The sequence below is a fragment of the Scyliorhinus torazame genome, chromosome 2 (genome assembly GCF_047496885.1).
Source record: "Scyliorhinus torazame isolate Kashiwa2021f chromosome 2, sScyTor2.1, whole genome shotgun sequence".
In the NCBI taxonomy this organism is placed as follows: Eukaryota; Metazoa; Chordata; class Chondrichthyes; order Carcharhiniformes; family Scyliorhinidae; genus Scyliorhinus; species Scyliorhinus torazame.
The window spans coordinates 94,591,459-94,611,277 of record NC_092708.1 but is presented as its reverse complement, the minus strand read 5'-3'; the positions used below and the strand labels follow the sequence as shown (position 1 = coordinate 94,611,277).

Here is a 19,819-nt window from a genome sequence, read left to right as displayed (position 1 = left end):
GAAAACGGTTAGGTGTTTCTTGTTGTTTTGCTACGCTGCCTGTAAGCCACAGAAACCTCAAAACATGGAAATGACTGGTATTATTTTTGAGTAATGGCTCTCATTTTGACTAAAGCATGGCATTATAAAGCAGCAAAGTCATCTTAAAGTTGGCAACTGTGCAACTCATTTGAAGCGCCTGGACTAAAAGCATATTGCATTGTCAAGTGCATTTGTAATGTATAGTAATCCTACTGGATGGAACAGCTGCACCAGGATAGTCGAAGATTCGACACAGGCATGCAGGACCAAGTATGATGCAGTGAATGTCATTCAGCACAGGCATTTTTCTCTTGTGAAATGCACAAGACATGAACAAAAATAAATAGCTTGTATTTCCTTGGCACTTTTCGTGGGTTTAGTCTGGCCTAAAGTACTTTACAGACTATTATGACTTTTGACCTATAGGCGAAGTAAAGTAGGGAAACATGACAGCTGATTTGCAGACACTAAGCTCCACAAAGAGCAATGAGATAAATTACCAGAAAACCTGTTTAAGTGATATTGGTAGATGGATGATATTGGCCAAGACTTCCCTTCTTTTCTTTGAATAGTGACATGGGATATTTTATGTCCACGGTAGCACCTTTGACAGTGCAGCTCTCCCTCAGTACTGCAGATGGCTACAAATGTCAAGCTAAATGATGTGCTCAAGTCTTTACATTGGGACTTGAACTACAACCTTCTGACTTAGGGGTATTAGTGTTGCCACTGAAGTTTGACTTTATTTGAGATGTTGATTGCTGACTCTCAATAGTAGATTAAAATGCTGCTGTGAGTCAGAGTAAAATGTGCACCCGTGCAAGTGGAGTTAGTAAGCAGATGTAGGCAGAGGAAGTAGGTCCTTCAATGTCTACAGTATCCAATTCTGTTTGAATGTTTGAAGAAGTGACTAAGAGGTAGCAAACCACAAACTACCACCACGGAAATAATTGAAGTTCCTGCTTTTCTATTGTTGGCTTTATGTATTATGACATTTAATGTTATTCCTATAGTGATATGCGTTTCCACTTTTGATTAAATGTGGCTAATATTTGATAACTCAATACTCAATCAGGCAAAGGAAACAACTTTGAATTAGCATGATTTACTTACAGCTTATGGACATCTTTTTAAAAATACACTTACTGAATTATCCAGCAGATTTCACAGATTAAGCAAAATTTAGGGAGGAAGTTCAAATTCAAATCTCAAAGACCATCACTTACATTTGAAAAAATAAATGAAGAACTTGGGCGTCATTCTCCAACCCCCCGCCGGGTCGGAGAATCGCCGGGGGCTGGCGTGAGTCCCGCCCCCGCCGGTTACCGAAGTCTCCGGCACCGGAGATTCGGCGGGGCGGGAATCGTGCCGCGCCGGTTGGCGGGCCCCCACCCTCGATTCTCCGGCCCGGATGGGCCGAAGTCCCGCCGATAAATTGCCTGTCCCGCCGGCGTGGATAAAACCACCTTTTGAACGGCGGGACAAGGCGGCGTGGGCGGGCTCCGGGGTCCTGGGGGGGCGCGGGGCGATCTGGCCCGCGATCGGGGCCCACCGATCCGCGGGCGGGCCTGTGCCGTGGGGGCACTCTTTCCCTTCCGCCTCCGCCACGGTCTCCACCATGGCGGAGGCGGAAGAGACTCCCTCCACTGCGCATGCGTGGGAAACTGTCAGTGGCTGCTGATGCTCCCGCGCATGCGCCGCCCGGGGATGTCATTTCCGCACCAGCTGGCGGGGCAACAAAGGCCGTTTCCGCCAGCTGGCGGGGCGGAAATTCCTCCGGCGCCGGCCTAGCCTCTCAATGTTGGGGCTTGGCCCCCAAAGATGCGGAGCATTCCGCACCTTTGGGGCGGCGCGATGCCCGTCTGATTGGCGCCGTTTTGGGCCAGTCGGCGGACATCGCGCCGTTTCGGGAGAATTTCGCCCATGGTCTGTAAAATATTTCTCCTCTATACCTGCTGTTTGTACTCCTTTTCCGGCATTTCCTGAACTTTTTGAATTGCTGTGTACATCATTGACTCACGGAAAACATTCACATTCTCTCGTTCGATAACTCCTGACCCCTCATTTGCTACTAAGGCATACGTGCTATCATCCGATCGAGCCCTGCCTCGAGCCTGCAATTGAATACAGGTAATTTGGTTACAGCGGAATAAACGTACACTTTGAATAGAACCATAGTATCTCTACAGTACAGGAGGCCATTTGGCCCATCGAGTCTGCACTGACCCTCTGAAAGAGCACCCAACATAGGCCCGCTCCCCCGCCCTATCCCTGTAACCCCACCTAGCCTGCACATTTTTGGACACTAAGGGGCAATTCTAAACTGCACATCTTTGGGCTGTGGGAGGAAACGGGACCACCAGGAAGAAACCCACAGAGACATGGGGAGAAAGTGAAAACTTCACATAGATAGTGACCCAAGGCCAGAATTGAACCCGGGTCCCTGGTGCTGGGAGGACACAGTGCACACCACTGTCCCACCGTGCCACCCCATTCTCTCAGTGACAGGATAGCCAGTGTTGATGGGGTAGTAAAACCTGAACCAAATTTGAGAGACTCTCACCCCATTAATATCAGGCAAAGACAGTCAAAATCTAATCCAGTCTGCTTCACTCCTCTCTTTTTAACACCAGTTATTCTGGTTATAGTCCGAGATATTTACAGCATGGAAACAGGCCCTTTGGCCAAGCTTGTCCATGCCGCCCATTTTCTACCACTAGTCTAGTCCTACTTGCTCGCATTTGGCCCATATCCCTCTATACCCACACTGCCCATGTAATTGTCTAACTGATTTTAAAGGAAAAAATCATACCCGCCTCCACCACTGCCCGTGACAGTCTGTTCCAGATGCTCACCACCCTCTGAGTGAAGAAATTTCCCCGTTGTTTATAAAGAATCACTGTAGGTGGAAATACCATGCTTCATGCCAGAATAACTCTGATTACAACTTTTCTGTTCATCGGAATTCATAGTTTTAAGGGACGGGATTCTCCAAACCACCGCCGGGTCGGAGAATCACCGGGGGCTGGCGAGAATCCCGCCCCTGCCGGTTGCCGAATGCTCTGGCACCGGATATTCGGCGGGGGCAGGAATTGCGCCGTGCCGGTCGCCCCCCCCCCCCCCGCCCCCCCGCCGATTCTCCGGCCCGCGATGGGCCGAAGTCCCGCTGCTGGAATGCCTGTCCCGCCGGCGAGAATCATACCACCTCTCTTACCGGCGGGACTAGGTGGTGTGGGCGGGCTCCGGGGTCCTGGGGGGGACACGGGGCGATCTGGCCCCGGGGGGGGGCCCCACAGTGGCCTGGCCCGCGATCGGGGCCCATCGATCCGCGGGCGGGCCTGTGCCATGGGGGCATTCTTTTCCTCCGCCTCGGCCACAGCCTTCACCATGGCCGACGAGTAAGAGACTCCCCCCCGGCGAAGCTCGGGGATGTGTCAGCAGCCGCCGACGCTCCAGCGCATGCACGGGCATCCGCCGGCACGCAAAGTTCTTTCGGCCCCGGCTGGCGTGGCGCCGAAGGCCTTCCACGCCAGCCGGTGGAGCGGAAACCACTCTGGCGCGGACCTAGCCTCTCACGGTGAGGGCTTGGCCCCTAAAGGTGCGGAGAAATCCACACCTTTGGGGCGGCTCGATGCCGGAGTGGTTCCAGCCACTCCATCCCGCCGGGCCCCCCCGCCTCGCCGGGTAGGGGAGAATCCCGGCCAAGGTGTTTCATGGAGAGAATGGAGGCGGCATGGTGGCATAATGGTTAGCACTGCTGCCTCACAATACCAGGGACCTGGTCTTGGTTGACTGCCCGTGTGTAGTTTGCACTTTCTCCCTGTGTCTCATAGAATTTACAGTGCAGAAGGAGGCCATTCGGCTCATCGAGTCTCCACTGGCTCTTGGAAAGAGCACCCTACCCACCCTATCCCCATAACCAAGTAACCCCACTCAACACTAAGGGAAATTTTGGACACTAAGAGCAATTTAGCATGGCCAATCCACCTAACCTGAACATCTTTGGACTGTGGGAGGAAACCGGAGCACCCTGGGGAAACCCACGCAGACACGGGGAGAACGTGCAGACTCCGCACGGACAATGACCCAAGCCGGGAATCGAACCTGGGATCCTGGAGCTGTGAAGCAATTGTGCTAACCACTATGCTACCGTGCTGTCTGCGTGGGTTTCCTCCGGGTGCACTGGTTTGCGCTCACAGCCCAAATATATGCAGGTTAGGTGGATTGGCCATGCTAAATTGCCCCTTAGTGTCCAAAGATGTGCAGGTTAAGTAGGGTTACGGGGATAAGGCAGGAGGGTGGGCCTAGGTGGGGTGCTCTTTCAGAGGGTCGATGCAGACACAATGGGCCAAATGGCCTCCTTCTGCACTGCAGCAATTCTATGGTTCTATGGAAACCAAAAGGATTTAATTTCTGTAAATCACAAGAACTTTAGGTTTTATAAGCAATTATGAGTAAACATCAATTTACACAAAAAAATACAAGTGCAGACAATGCAACCAGAATTGTTGGCCTGAGGCATACCTAATATTGGACTCTGGGTGTTCGGAAGGAATTTCCCAATGTTTTTCAAGTGGTTTATTTGTAGATGGAATGAAGAGATATGGCTGGGTGAGATTGCAAAGCTCGGCTGGGATGGAGTGAGGCACTGAAGATGTAATGACAGGATTTAATCATTTGTGGGTTAGAGAGCCAAAATAACTTGATCAGGCTGGTGAAAATGGGATTCAATGTGGACTAGGAGCTGTGGCTTAATCTTTATGAAGGATAAGCGAAGTAAGGAGAACATTTGTTGCTTCTGGCAATGGAGAAGGTAAGGCTGAGGTTTTCAACACAGAGGGGTTTATGGCAGAAAAGGTTGTGGAGAGAGAAGCAAACAGTCATGTGGTGCAAAAGAATTTGTGATATGTAATCGGTCAAAGCGATGTCCGGATTGGGATTGAGCATTAAATAGTGGCTGTGAAGAAGAATGAATTTATTGGAAAAGGAGCAAAATGCAAGTCAGGGACCAAAGACTGTGGGCTAGATTCTCCTTGGCCCGACGGCAAAATCGTGATCAGCGATCGGGCGGAGAATGGATTACGACGGCAGAATCGGGGCAGGCGCCGGTTTGATGCCAGTCTGCCATGCACCGCCCCCCTCCAAACCGGCGTCATCGGCCGGCCCACCCACGATGCTCTACCCCCCCATGGCCCGAGTTCCCGACGGCACGGGCCACGTGTAGCCTCAACGGTCGGGAACCCGGCATTCCGGCTGCAGACAGTGTCCAGCGCCGCCACACTCATCCAGGATCAGTGCCGCTGGCTGGAGGGGGATTCTGGGGCTGGGGAGGGCTGGGGGTTCGTGCACGGCAGGTGCCATGTTTTACGACGTGACCGGTGCAGGTCATCAGTCCTGCGCATGCCTGGCCCGGGACCCGGCCATTCACTGCCTGTTTTTGGCACAATACACGGGCGTTTTACACACGCCGGTGCTAGCCCCGCACCGGTACCGGAATCAGTGAGGGGTTCGCGCCAATTTTCCTGTCGTGAAACTCATGCGGATTCTCTTCGCCCTGGCAATTAGCCTCAGAAATGGTAGAATCCAGCCCTATTTCTTTGGTCAGCTTAACGTTGAGCAGGAAGAGTCTGTGACTATGCCAAGATTGAAAAGCAGTCAAACACGGAGACTCTAGTGCTGAAAGTGAAGAGATCAAGCTATTGTTGTGATTGCAATGACTACACTGAAATATTACCAAGGTAGTCCCATGAAGCTGAATGATTCAGCGATGAAAATAAGTGGACGCGGTAATAATGCATATATGGGGTCGGAAGAGCATCAGGACTAACTATGAAGTCAAGTTTGCAAAGGACCTGATTTAGCCTCACACAGTTTCCAGAGAGAGGGATTGAGTTAGTGGCCAGGAAACAGAATTTCTGGTGGGAACCGGAGATAATGGGCTGGATTCTCCGATCGCCGAATTCGTGTTCGGCGATTGGCCGGAGAATCCACTTACGCGCTGGAATCGGGGGTGGCGCCGTTTGTACGATGCTCCGCCCGGTCAAAAACGGCGTATTCCTGCTGTCAGGACTTCACCTGAGGCCCTCCCCAGATAGGCCAAGTTCCCGACAGCGTGGGACATGTGTCTTCACAACTTTCGGGGGCCTCATGTGGCGACTGCGGACTGTGTCCAGCGCCACCACAGTCGGGGGGTGCCGTTCTGCTGGCAGGGGGAGCTTCGGCGGGGTCTGGGGTGACTGGTGGGGGGTGGTCCGGGAGTGGCGAGGGGGTTACAGGGGGGCAGTTTTTGGCAGCCTGGGTCCACGCGCAGCCGGCGCCATGCTGTACGGCACGGCCGTCGCCATGCGCATACGCGGCCATGGACTCAGACATTCTGTGGCAGTATCTGAAGGTAAAGCCAGGGGGCTTTATGCAGCACGGCTGCTAGCCCCCACCAGGCGGAGGATCGGTGCAGAGCTGGCGCGACTTTCTGGACGTAAGACCAGATGGTCCCTGCAGACATAGCCGCAGAACTGGAGAATCTAGGGCAATACCTTCAGTCTTTCCAATATTTAGTTGGAAAAGAATTCTGTTCATTCAGTGCTGGATGTCAGAAAATCAGAGAATGGCGATTAAGAGACTTTAGAGGGGTCAAGAGAGGTGGTGGTAAGGTAAAGCTGATTGTTCTCCGCATATGTGGGGAAACTGATACTGTACTTTCCAATTATGTTGCCAAGGGGTAGCATGTAGATGAGAAATAGAAAGCATCACATCAGAGGTAACATTGCAAGAGCGGGAAGAGAAGCTATTGCAGGTGATTTTCTGGCTAGGACATGATAAATAAGAATGGAACCAATGTACAGGAGCCCACCCAGTGGGATGATGGTGAAGAGGCACGGAAGGAGAATGGTTTGGTCAACCATATAAAAGGCTGTGTGCAGATTGAGAAGGATGTAGAGGGATAAGTTTACCTTTATCACAGACACATAGGCTGTAACTATGATTCTGATAAGTGCCGTTTAGGGGGGGGGGGGGGGGGGGGGGGGGATACCTGATTTGGGGAATTCAAACGTGGGAGTTCCAGGAAAGATGGGTGTAAATTTGAGAGAGACACACGTTCAAGGACTTTGAGGAAGAAAAGCCAGTAGCAAATGCAGTAGTTCAGCTTCTTTAACCCTCTTCTTCAACAATTGTGACTTTTTTTCAATACTGAGTTAAAAATAGATGAAGGCCCTTATGAACCGGGTAGGGATTACAGCAACTGACACTATATTAAAAAGTTCTATATGATATGAAACAAGAATGTTTAAGCAAACATGACATCAAATAAACTTACTTGGACCATGGCAATCTCATTAGTGACTAGACCATAACGGATTACAAAATTGCATTCTTTTATATCCAGACCTTCTTCTGCTACAGTCGTTGCAATCAGGAGGTTTATTTCTCCATCACGGAATTTGCCGAGCACCTCCTTTTGCTCATTCTATTCAAAGAATAAATATATATATATATATTAAAAATTCAGGAATAAAATAAACAATGCATCCAGAAATTGAATAATCATAATATTCATTCGGAAGTTGATACTCTTGAGATTCAACAAATTTATGGGGCTGGATTCTCCGCATTCTCGCGTCTAAATCACAGCTGCGCAGGGGCGGAGAATCCATGTTCCCGCATGAAATCAGGACCGGAGCTGGTTCACCGATTCTGCGGGCCCCGAAAAGCAGTTTCCTAGGGGAGTACGCCGCGCCGCGCGGGACCTACCTGGGTCATTGCCAGAGGCCCGCTCCGACATTCTCCGCCCCCGATCAGCCGAACTCCCGACGGCGTGGAACTAATGTGCTCCAGCCGGTCGGGATACTCATGTGGCGGCTGGTTGGGGGCGGGTCGATTGGAGATCATGGGGGCACATTGTAGGCTGCCGGGGAATGTTTGTGCAGGGTCTGAGGGCCAGGCCAATCGGGGGGGTCTCTTTTTTGGGTCTAGCTCCGCAATCCAAGGCTGCCATGGAGCACGGCGAAGCCACTCAAGGCCGCCGCCGTGCACATGCATGGTCTCCGATCCGGAAGTGCGGGAGCCCGTATCTGCAGGAAAAGCTGCGATATCTACTCTGGGTCCCTGCTAGCCCCCTGCAGGGCTGGGAATTCGTGTCCCTTTGATCCAAGTTTTTCTGGTGTAAAACTCTACCATTTTGACGCTGGCATAGAGACATGGGGCGAAATTCTCCTGAAACGGCGCGATATCCGCCGACTGGCGCCCAAAACGGTGCAATTCAGACGGGCATCGCGCCGCCCCGAAGGTGCGGAATGCTCCGCATCTTTGGGGTCCGAGCCCCAACATTGAGGGGCTAGGTCGGCGCCGGACGTATTTCCGCCCCACCAGCTGGCGGAAAAGGCCTTTGGAGCCCCGCCAGCTGGCGCAGAAATGCCCATGGTCCCAATACTGGAGAATCCAGCCCATGATCTTCTAGGCTTGCTGTTGGTTTGGAGCTGAAGATTAAACTAATAGCAGATTTAAAATTCTGATATTGCTTTTTATTTAATTCATTAAGCTACAGTTGATATATGATGATACATTTAGAATATAACTTTTGGGCTTCGATAATCTAAATTTTTGAAAATATACAATTGCAAGGCTGTGACTCTTTTCATTTACATCCATGAAGTACATACATACAAACAAACTTGCTTGTCTGTAGCTATTTTAACTACTTTAGTTACCTGCAATGACAAAATTATGCTGATAAAGCTTAACTGAACTGTACACCATATATCATGTACTGTATACGATACATGTAATAGCTTTGCTGAAAAATAATAATCTGTACTCCCCATCTCATTTTATATTGTGTCATGACATAAACAGCAGGAATATTAAAGAAATGGAACAGGAAGTAGATTAAGTTTATTGCGATTATGTTGAAAACTTTGTACCCTTTAATGCTTTTCAAAATTATTTCAAGGGTTGTGCACGTCGCTGGCAAGGGCAGTATTTCCTGACCATTCACAATTGCCCTTGAGAAGGCAGTGGTGAGCTGCCTTCTTCGACTGCTGCAGTCCACATGGTGTAGGTACACCCACACTGCTGTTAATAAAGGAAATTCCAGGATTTTGATACTCCCCACATGCCTGGATGAGTGCTGCTCATATAACACTCAAGAAGCTTGACACCATCTTCGACAAAGTAGCCAACTTGGTCAGTGAAGGAATGTGATATAGTTTCAAGACAAATGCATGGTTTAGAGGGGAACGTGCAGGTGGTGATGTTCCAATTTATCTACTACCCTGCTCCTGCGAGGTGGTAGAGATTGTGGTTGGAACGGGCTGTCAAAGCGGTTTTGGTGATTTCTGCAGTGCATCTTGTATATAGTGTGCACTGTTGCCATTGTGTGGTGGTGGTGGAGTTAAATGTTTACTTTGCTGGATGGAGTGCCAATCATGTGGACTGCTTTTTCCTGGATGGTTGTTAGAGCTGTACTCAGCCAGGCAAGTAGCGAGTATTCGATCACACTCCCGACTGATGCCTTGGTGCGACAGAAGTTGAGTTATTTGCCTCAGAGTTCCCAGCCTCTGAACTGCTTTTACAGTCAGTGTATGGCTGGTCCAGTTCAATTTCTGGTCAATGGTAACCCCAAGCATGATAGTGGGGGATTCTGCAATGGTAATACCATTGGATGTCAAGGGAAAATGGTTAGACTCTCTTGTTGGAGATGGTCATTGCCTGCCACTTGCATGGCAGAAGCTTGCCACTTATAGCCCAAGCCTGATTATTGTCCAGGTATTGAGACATATGAGCATGGACTGCCTCAGTATCTGAGGAGTTGAGAATGGTGGTGAACATTGTGCAATGATCAGCAAACATCCACGCATCAGACTTTATAATGGATTGATGAAAATGTTGAGGGTGATTGGGCCTCGGATAATAGCCTGAGGAGCTACTACATCGATGTCCAGGAACTGCAATGATTGATCTCCAACAACCACAACCACCTCCCTTTGTGCTAGGTATGGCTCAAACTAGTGGAGAAATTTCCCCTGATTCCCATTGGCTTCAATTTTGCCAGGGTTCCTTGGTGTCATATTTGATGAAATGCTGCCTTGATGTCAAGAGCAGTCACTCTCAACTCACCTCTTGAGTTCAGCTTTTTGTCCTTGTTTGGACCCAGGCTGTAATGAGGTCAGGAGCTGAGTGGCCCTGGAAGAACCCAAACTGAGCATCAGTGGTGTGTTATTGCTAAGTAAGTTCCACTTGATGGCACTGTCAACAACACCTTCCACCGCTTTGCAGATGATTGAGAGACTTTCTGCTTTCTGTGGACAGGATACACCAGGGCGAATGTCAGGTGGATGCTGGTTTTGTAGAGGTATGGAAAAACCCGGCTAGAGGCACGGCTAGCTCTCGAGCATAAGTCTTCCGTACTATTGCTGGGATGTGGTCTGGGTCTGCAGTCTTTGTTGGATCCAGTGCCTTCAGCCCTTTCTTGACATACATCATGTGGAGTGAATCAAACTGGCTGAAGACTGGCATCGGAAATGCTGAGGACCTCAGGAGGAGGCCGAGATGGATCATCCACGCAACATATCTGGCTGGGAGACTTCTGGTTGCGGCGATGGGAGCTAAGCCGCACATTTCGGACTTTTGGGCTCTCCAGAGGAGCCCCAACGGAAATTATTCGATGACTTCCCGTGTGGGAAGGTGAGAGCAAGGTCCCCCTTCCATAGTATATGGAGTGGACCAGAAGTGGAGCGGTAAAAAAAGCGGCTATGGAGCAGCGAAAGAAACGAGGGAGAAAAAACAAGATGGCGGAGATCGAGCAGCATGGGGGCCGGAGCAGCAGGAGTTTCTCAGGCGCTGCGTGGAGGAGCTTAAGAAAGAGGTGCTGGCGCCACTGCTGATGGCGATCGAGGGGCTGAAGGAGACCCAGAAGGCCCAAGGGGTAGAGATCCGAGCGGTGCGGGAAAAAAGCCACCGAGAACAAGGATGAGATCTTGGGCCTGGCGGTGAAGATGGAGGCGCACGAGGTGCTGCATAAGAGGTGGGCCGAAAGATTCGAGGATCTGGAGAACAGGTCGAGGAGGAAGAATCTTCAGATTCTGGGTCTCCCTGAAGGGGTGGAGGGGGCCGATGCCGGGACATATGTGAGCACGATGCTCCATTCGGTGATGGGTGTGGAGGCCTCTCAGAGTCCCCTGGAGCTAGATGGGGCTCATCGGGTCCTGACGAGGAGACCCAAGGCCAACAAGGGAGACCGTGTCCTGTCGGCCGTCGGGGTACGCCACGTAGGCGTACTGCGGGTTCGCGTGGAGGAGATGAACCCTCTCGACCAACGGGTCCGACTTGTGCGCCCGCACATGTTTCCGGAGCAAGATGGGTCCTGGGGCCGCCAGCCAGGTCGGCAGCGACGTTCCGGAGGCGGACTTCCTGGGGAAGACAAGGAGGCGCTCATGAGGCGTTTGATTAGTGGTGGTACACAGCAGCGACCGGATGGAGTGGAGAGCGTCTGGGAGGACCTCCTGCCACCGGGAAACTGGGAGATCCCTGGACCGTAGGGCCAGTAGGACGGTCTTCCAGACTGTGCCGTTCTCCCTCTCTACTTGCCCGTTTCCCCGGGGGTTGTAGCTGGTCGTCCTGCTCGAGGCTATACCCTTGCTGAGCAGGAACTGGCGCAGCTCATCACTCATGAAAGAGGACCCCCTGTCGCTATGGATATATGTGGGGCAACCGAACAGTGTGAATATGGTGCTAAGGGCTTTAATGACTGTGGCCGCTGTCATGTCGGGGCAGGGGATGGCGAAGGGGAAACGGGAGTACTCGTCCACCACATTCAGGAAGTACGTGTTGCGGTCGGTGGAGGGGAGGGGCCCTTTGAAATCCAGACTGAGGCGTTCAAAGGGGCGGGAAGCCTTGATCAAGTGCGCTCTATCTGGCCTGAAAAAGTGCGGTTTGCACTCCGCGCAGATGTGGCAGTTCCTGGTGACTGTACGGACCTCCTCCACAGAGTAGGGGAGGTTGCGGGACTTTATAAAATGGTAGAACCGAGTGACTCCCGTGTGGCAGAGGTCCTCGTGGAGGGCTTGGAGACGGTCTATGTGTGCGTTGGCACATGTGCCGCGGGATAGGGCATCGGACGGCTCGTTCAGCTTTCCGGGACGGTACAAGATCTCGTAGTTGAAGGTGGAGAGCTCGATCCTCCACCTTAAGATCTTGTCATTTTTAATTTTGCCCCGCTGTGCATTATCGAACATGAAGGCTACCGACCGTTGGTAAGTGAGGAGAGTGAATCTCCTGCCGGCCAGGTAATGCCTCCAATGTCGCACAGCTTCCACTATGGCTTGGGCTTCCTTTTCCACTGAGGAGTGGCGGATTTCTGAGGCGTGGAGGGTTCGGGAGAAGAAGGCCACGGGTCTGCCCGCTTGGTTGAGGGTGGCCGCTAGAGCTACGTCGGAGGCGTCGCTCTCGACCTGGAAGGGGAGGGACTCGTCGATGGCGCGCATCGTGGCCTTTGCGATATCCGCTTTGATGCGGCTGAAGGCCTGGCGAGCCTCTGTCGACATGGGGAAGGTAGTGGTCTGTATTAGCGGGCGGGCCTTGTCTGCATACTGGGGGACCCACTGGGCGTAATATGAAAAGAACCCCAGGCAACGTTTCAGGGCTTTGGAGCAGTGGGGGAGGGGAAATTCCATGAGGGGGCGCATGCGTTCGGGGTCGGGGCCTATTATCCCATTGCGCACTACGTATCCCAGGATGGCCAGCCGGTTCGTGCTAAAAACGCACTTTTCCTCGTTGTATGTGAGGTTCAAGGCGTTAGCGGTCTGGAGGAATTTTTGGAGGTTGGCGTCGTGGTCCTGCTGATCGTGGCCGCAGATGGTTACGTTGTCGAGATACGGGAACGTGGCCTGCAACCCGTGTTGGTCAACCATTCGGTCCATCTCCCGTTGGAAGACCGAGACCCCGTTCGTGACACCAAATGGGACTCTTAGGAAGTGGTATAGACGCCCGTCTGCCTCGAAGGCTGTGTACTTGCGGTCACCTGAGCGGATGGGGAGCTGGTAGTAGGCGGACTTGAGGTCCACGGTGGAGAAAACCTTATACTGGGCAATCCGATTTACCATGTCGGATATGCGGGGAAGAGGGTACGCATCTAGCTGTGTGTACCTGTTGATGGTCTGGCTATAGTCTATGACCATCCTTTGCTTCTCCCCGGTCTTTACTACTACCACCTGTGCTCTCCAGGGACTATTGCTGGCCTGGATTATGCCTTCCTTCAGCAACCGCTGGACTTCAGACCGAATAAATATCCGGTCCTGGGCGCTGTACCGTCTGCTCCTAGTGGCGACGGGTTTGCAATCCGGGGTGAGGTTTGCAAACAAGGACGGCGGTTCAACTTTGAGTGTTGCGAGGCCGCAGATAGTGAGTGGGGGTATTGGGCCGCCGAATTGAAACGTTAGGCTCTGCAGGTTGCACTGGAAATCTAATCCCAGTAATGTGGGCGCGCAGAGTTGGGGAAGGACGTAGAGCCTGTAGTTTTTAAACTCCCTCTCTTGCACCGTTAGGTTCACGATGCAGAACCCTTTGATCTCTACGGAGTGGGATCCTGCAGCTAGGGAAATCTTTTGCGTACTTGGACGGATGGTCAAAAAACAGCGTCTTACCGTGTCGGGGTGGATGAAGCTTTCGGTGCTCCCGGAGTCGATCAGGCATGGTGTCTCGTGTCCGTTGATCAGCACCGTTGTTGTCGTCGTCTGGAGGGTCCGGGGCCATGATTGATCCAGCGTCACCGAGGCCAGTCGTGGTCGTCGTGTCTCAGCGTCTTCTTCGGACCCCGTGGAGCCGTCGATGCTGGGGTCCTTTGTTGTCATCCAAGATGGCAGCGTCCATGAATCGCACGCGGCCGGGGGTGGACAAAATTGCCGCCCCCATGGATCGCACGTGGTCGGGGGTGGACAAAATGGCCGCCCCCATGCATCGCACGTGGCTGGGGGGTCACAAGATGGCGGCGCCCATCCTCCCCTCGTGGTGGCTGGGACCCAAAATGGCGGCCCCCGCGGGTCGCACATGGGGCGCTGGGGAGCGTTTGGGATGCGCTGGGCTCTTTCTTCTCCGGGGACTGCGGCGACCCCCCGGGACCGGCACACAGCCGCGAAATGGCCCTTTTTGCCGCAGCTTTTGCAAACAGCTGCGCGGGCCGGGCAGCGCTGCCGGGGGTGTTTCGCCTGCCCGCAGAAATAGCAGCGGGCCCCACCGGGATGATCTGGCGTCTTAACCGCGCAAGCCTGTGAGGGAGTGGGGGGGGGGGGGTTTGTCGCGACGGGGGTCCACGGAGCCCAAGGGGCTGCCGTGCGGTTGGGGCCATAGGCGCGGGCGCTTTGCGAGGCCACATCTAGGGAAGCTGCAATGGCCCGTGACTCTGGGAGTCCTAGCGACTCTTTTTCTGAAAGTCTTTGGCGGATTTGGGGAGAGTTCATACCTGCCACAAACGCATCGCGAATTAACATGTCCGTGTGTTCAGTCGCGTTTACCGGCGGGCAGCTGCAGCCCCGTCCCAAAATTAGCAGCGCGGCGTAGAACTCCTCTAACGATTCTCCGGGACTTTGCCGTCTCGTTGCGAGTTGGTAGCGTGCGTAGACCTGGTTCACGGGGCGAACGTAGATGCTCTTCAGTGCTGCGAGCGCCGTCGGGAAATCCTCAGCGTCTTCTATGAGAGGGTAAATTTCCGGGCTTACCCTTGAGTGCAGGACCTGCAGTTTCTGGTCTTCTGTGATCTGGCCGGGGGCCGTTCGGAGGTAGCCTTCGAAACAGGCTTGCCAGTGTTTAAAAACTGCTGCCGAGTTCACTGCGTGGGGGCTGATCCGCAGGCATTCCGGGGCGATCCTGAGCTCCATAGTCCTTTAAGCACGCTTAATAAATTGTAGCGCACAATGACTTACGAGAGAGACGAATAGAGATGAAGTCGATGAGGCTTTATTAAGCGTGACTTGTTCCCCGCAGTTCAGCAACAGACTGGAGCTGCGGGGGGAAGCCCGGGTTCTTATACTCCGCCTTCAGGGCGGAGCTAGGGGTCAACAGCCAACCAGGACCCGGGATCTGTCAGCCAATAGCATCACGGCTTCACAGTCCCACATGACCCCTAATGCATACTACCACAGACGGTAGTGGTGAGGTTTCATCGTTTCGTGGACAGAGAGTGTGTCCAGAGATGGGCCAAGAAGGAGCGGAGCAGCAGGTGGGAGAATGCAGTGATCCGAATCTATCAGGACTGGAGTACGGAGGTGGCAAAGAAGAGAGCGGTTTTAATTGGGCCAAGGCGGTGCTGCATAGGAAGGGGGTGAGATTCGGAATGCTGCAGCCAGCGCGATTGTGGGTCACATTTCAGGATCGACACCACTACTTTGAAACGCCTGAAGAGGCTTGGACCTTTATACAAACTGAAAAGTTGGACTCAAACTGAGGGTCTGTGGTTGTGGGGGGGATGTCGGTTGTATACAGGGTTTTAACTATGCGTAAGGAATGTTCCACGGGTGGGGCGATGGATGGGGATGGGGGAAGAGATCTGATGGGGAGACTGTGGGGAATGTGGGCGCTGGTGCTGTAGGGAGGGGAGGCCCGGGGATGGGGGAACTGGGATAAGGCCGCAACAGGAGCTGCGCCAAAGGGGGCGGGGCTGGCTCAGGAAAGTGCGGGCTTTTTCCCGCGTAAAGGGAAGGACGGAGGGGAGGGGGGGGGGGTGGAGGAGCGCACACCGATTGCTGGGGAGGAGGAGGAAGGGGGATTTCCACACGGGGGGGGGGGGGGGGGGGTCAACGGGAAGGCAGGGGAAGCCGGTGTCTGCTGACTAACGGGAGTGTTATGGGGGGAGCAAAAGAGCTAGATATGGATTGGGGGGAGAGAAGCCCCCCAATCCGGCTGATAACGTGGAATGTGAGGGGCCTGAATGGGCCGGTTAAGAGGGCCCGAGTGTTTGCGCACTCAAAGGGACAGAAGGCAGACGTGGTCATGCTTCAGGAGACACATTTGAAGGTGGCAGACCAGGTCAGGTTAAGAAAGGGATGGGCAGGACAGGTATTCCATTCGGGGCTGGATGCGAAGAATAGAGGGGTGGCAATACTGGTGGGGAAGCGGGTGTCGTTTGAGGCCAAGAATATAGTAGTGGACAATGGAGGTCGATACGTGATGGTGAGCGGTAGGCTGCAGGGGGTGTGGGTGGTATTGGTAAACGTATACGCCCCGAACTGGGACGATGCTGGATTTATGAAGCGTATGTTGGGACGCATTCCGGACCTGGAGGTAGGAAGCTTGATAATGGGGGGGGATTTTAACACGGTGTTGGACCCAGCATTAGATCGTTCCAGATCTAGGACGGGGAAGAGGCCGGCTGCGGCCAAGGTGCTTAGGGGGTTTATGGGACCAGATGGGGGGAGTGGATCCGTGGAGATTTTCCAGGCCTCTGGCCAGGGAATTTTCTTTTTTCTCCCATGTACAAAAAGCATACTCCCGGATAGATTTTTTTGTTCTGAGCAGGGCGCTGATCCCGAAATTGGAGGGAACGGAATATTCGGCCATAGCCATCTCAGACCACAACCCGCACTGGGTGGAACTGGAGTTGGGAGAGGAGAGGGACTAACGCCCGCTGTGGCGTCTGGATGTGGGATTATTGGCGGATGAGGAGGTGTGCGGGAGGATACGGGGGTGCATTGAAAGGTATTTGGAGGCCAACGACAACGGGGAGGTGCAGGTGGGGGTAGTATGGGAGGCGCTGAAGGCGGTGGTCAGGGGAGAGTTAATCTCCATCAGGGCTCACAGGGAGAAGAGAGAGGGCATGGAAAGGGAGAGGTTAGTGGGGGAGATTTTACGGGTGGACAGGAGATATGCAGAGGCCCCTGAAGAGGGACTACTTAGGGAGAGGCGAAGTCTCCAGACGGAATTCGACCTGTTGACCACAGGGAAGGCAGAGGCACAGTGGAGGAAAGCACAGGGGGGCGACGTATGAGTATGGGGAAAAGGCGAGCTGGATGCTGGCACATCAGCTCCGTAAGAGGATGGCAGCGAGGGAGATAGGTGGAATCAAGGATGGCAGGGGAACTACGGAGCGGAGTGAGGCGAAAGTAAATGAGGCATTTAAGGCCTTCTATGAGGAGCTGTACAGATCTCAGCTCCCAGTGGGGGAAGAGGAGATGCGACGATTTCTGGACCAACTGAGGCTCCCGAGGGTGGAGGAGCAGGAGGTGGCTGGTTTGGGGGCGCCAATTGGGTTGGAGGAGCTGATTAAAGGACTGGGGAGCATGCAGGTGGGGAAGGCCCCGGGACCAGATGGGTTCCCGGTTGAGTTTTACAGGAAGTACGCGGACCTGTTAGCCCCGTTGCTGGTGAGGACTTTCAATGAGGCAAGGGAGGGGGGGGACCCTGTCCCCGACAATGTCCAGGGTGATGATCTCTTTGATCCTGACGCGGGATAAGGACCCACTGCAATGTGGGTCGTAGAGGCCGATTTCGCTCCTTAACGTGGATGCTAAGTTGCTGGCAAAAGTGCTGGCTACGAGGATTGAGGACTGTGTCCCGGAGATGATTCACGAGGACCAGACCGGATTTGTAAAGGGCAGGCAGCTAAACACCAATGTGCGGAGGCTCCTAAACGTGATTATGATGCCATCGGTGGAGGGAGAGGCGGAGATAGTGGCAGCTATGGACGCGGAGAAGGCCTTTGACCGAGTAGAGTGTGAGTATCTCTGGGAAGTGTTGCGGAGGTTTGGGTTTGGGGAGGGGTTTATCAGTTGGGTTAAGCTCCTATATAGAGCCCCGGTGGCGAGTGTGGTTACGAATCGGCGGAGGTCGGAGTATTTTCGGCTGTATCGAGGGACAAGGCAGGGGTGCTCCCTGTCCCCCTGTTGTTTGCATTAGCAATTGAACCTTTGGCCATGGCATTAAGGGAGTCCAGGAAATGGAGGGGGTGGTCCGAGGGGGAGAGGAGCATCGAGTGTCGTTGTATGCAGATGACCTGTTGTTGTATGTGGCGGATCCAGTGGAGGGGATGGTCATGCAGATCCTAAGGGAGTTTGGGGACTTCTCGGGCTATAAGCTCAATGTAGGGAAAAGTGAGCTCTTCGTGGTGCATCCAGGGGACCAGGGAAGAGGGATAGATGACCTACCGTTGAGGAGGGCGGAAAGGAGCTTTCGGTACTTGGGGATCCAAGTAGCTAGGAGTTGGGGGGCCCTGCATAAACTTAATTTGACGCGGTTGGTGGAGCAGGTGGAGGAGGACTTCAAACAATGGGATATGTTGCCACTCTCGCTAGCGGGCAGGGTACAGTCGATTAAAATGATGGTCCTCCCGAGGTTTCTTTTTGTGTTCCAGTGCCTTCCTATTATGATCACCAAGGCCTTTTTTAAGAGGGTAGGCAGGAGCATCATGGGTTTTGTGTGGGCAAACAAGACCCCGAGGGTAAGGAGGGGGTTTCTGGAGCGTAGTAGGGACAGAGGAGGGCTGGCATTGCCGAATCTGGGTGGCTACTATTGGGCAGCCAACGTGGCGATGATCCGTAAGTGGGTGATGGAGGGAGAGGGGGTGGCATGGAAGAGGTTGGAGATGGTGTCCTGCAAAGGAATGAGCCTGGGGGCGCTGGTGACAGCACCGTTCCCGCTCTCGCCGACAAGGTACACCACGAGTCCGGTGGTGGCGGCAACGCTAAAGATCTGGGGGCAGTGGAGACGACACAGGGGTGCGGTGGGAGCCTCGGTGTGGTCCCCAATCAGAGATAACCATCGGTTTGTCCCAGGAAGGATGGATGGGGAGTTTCAGAGCTGGCATCGGGCAGGGATTAGAAGAATGGGGGACCTGTTCATCGATTGGGCGTTTGCGAGCCTAGGGGCGCTGGAGGAGAAGTTTGGGCTACCCTCGGGAAATGCTTTCAGGTACATGCAAGTGAGGGCGTTTGTGAGGCGACAGGTGAGGTAATTCCCGTTGCTCCCGGCACAGGGGATTCAGGACAGGGTGATTTCGGGTGTATGGGTCGGAGAGGGCAAGGTGTCGGCGATATATCAGGAGATGAAAGAAGAGGAGGAGGCTTTGGTAGAGGAGCTGAAGGGCAAATGGGAGGAGGAGATTGAAGAGGGTCTGTGGGCTGATGCCCTAAGTAGGGTTAATTCCTCTTCCTCATGTGCCAGGCTTAGCCTGATAGAGTTTAAGGTTATTCACAGAGCGCATATGACAGGGGCGAGGCTGAGTTGGTTCTTTGGGGTGGAGGACAGATGTGGGAGGTGCTCAGGAAGCCAGGCGAATCACGCCCATATGTTCTGGTCGTGCCCGGCACTGGATGGGTTCTGGAGGGGTGTTGCAAGGACTATGTCCAAGGTGGTGAAAGTCGAGGTCAAGCCAAGTTGGGGGCTAGCACCATTTGGAGTGACGGACGAGCCGGGAGTGCAGGAGGCGAAAGAGGCCGGTATCCTGGCCTTTGCGTCCCTGGTAGCCCGGCGGAGGATTTTGCTATTGTGGAAAGACGCAAAGCCCCCCAGTGTGGATGTCTGGATAAATGACATGGCAGGGTTCATCGAGCTGGAGAGGATAAAGTTTGCCTTGAGAGGGTCTGCGCAGGGGTTCTTCAGGCGGTGGCAACCGTTCCTAGACTATCTCGCGGAGCGTTAGATGGAGGTCGGTCAGCAGCAACCCAGGGAGGGAGGAGGGGGAGGGAGGGGAGGGGGGCGTCTCTTTCGGGGGGGGGGGGGGGGGTATAAGGGTGGGCGGGGAAAGGGTTTTTTCCTAGGGGCACTTGAGAAAGGAAAAACATAAACATATGGGAAAGTCAATATGTGCGGGAGGAAC

General features: G+C 53.5%; 1 protein-coding gene across 1 annotated transcript in view; it reads right to left on the bottom strand.

Moving 5' to 3' along the window:
• Window positions 1-19,819, bottom strand: part of ifih1 (interferon induced with helicase C domain 1) — a 209,436-nt gene that overhangs the window by 11,647 nt on the left and 177,970 nt on the right. Inside the window, exons 11-12 of the mRNA XM_072474262.1 lie at window positions 7,337-7,486; window positions 1,974-2,135 (exon numbers count right to left, since the gene is read on the bottom strand). Of these exons, the coding sequence (XP_072330363.1) occupies window positions 1,974-2,135; window positions 7,337-7,486 (312 nt within the window). The remainder of the gene's footprint in view (window positions 1-1,973; window positions 2,136-7,336; window positions 7,487-19,819) is intronic.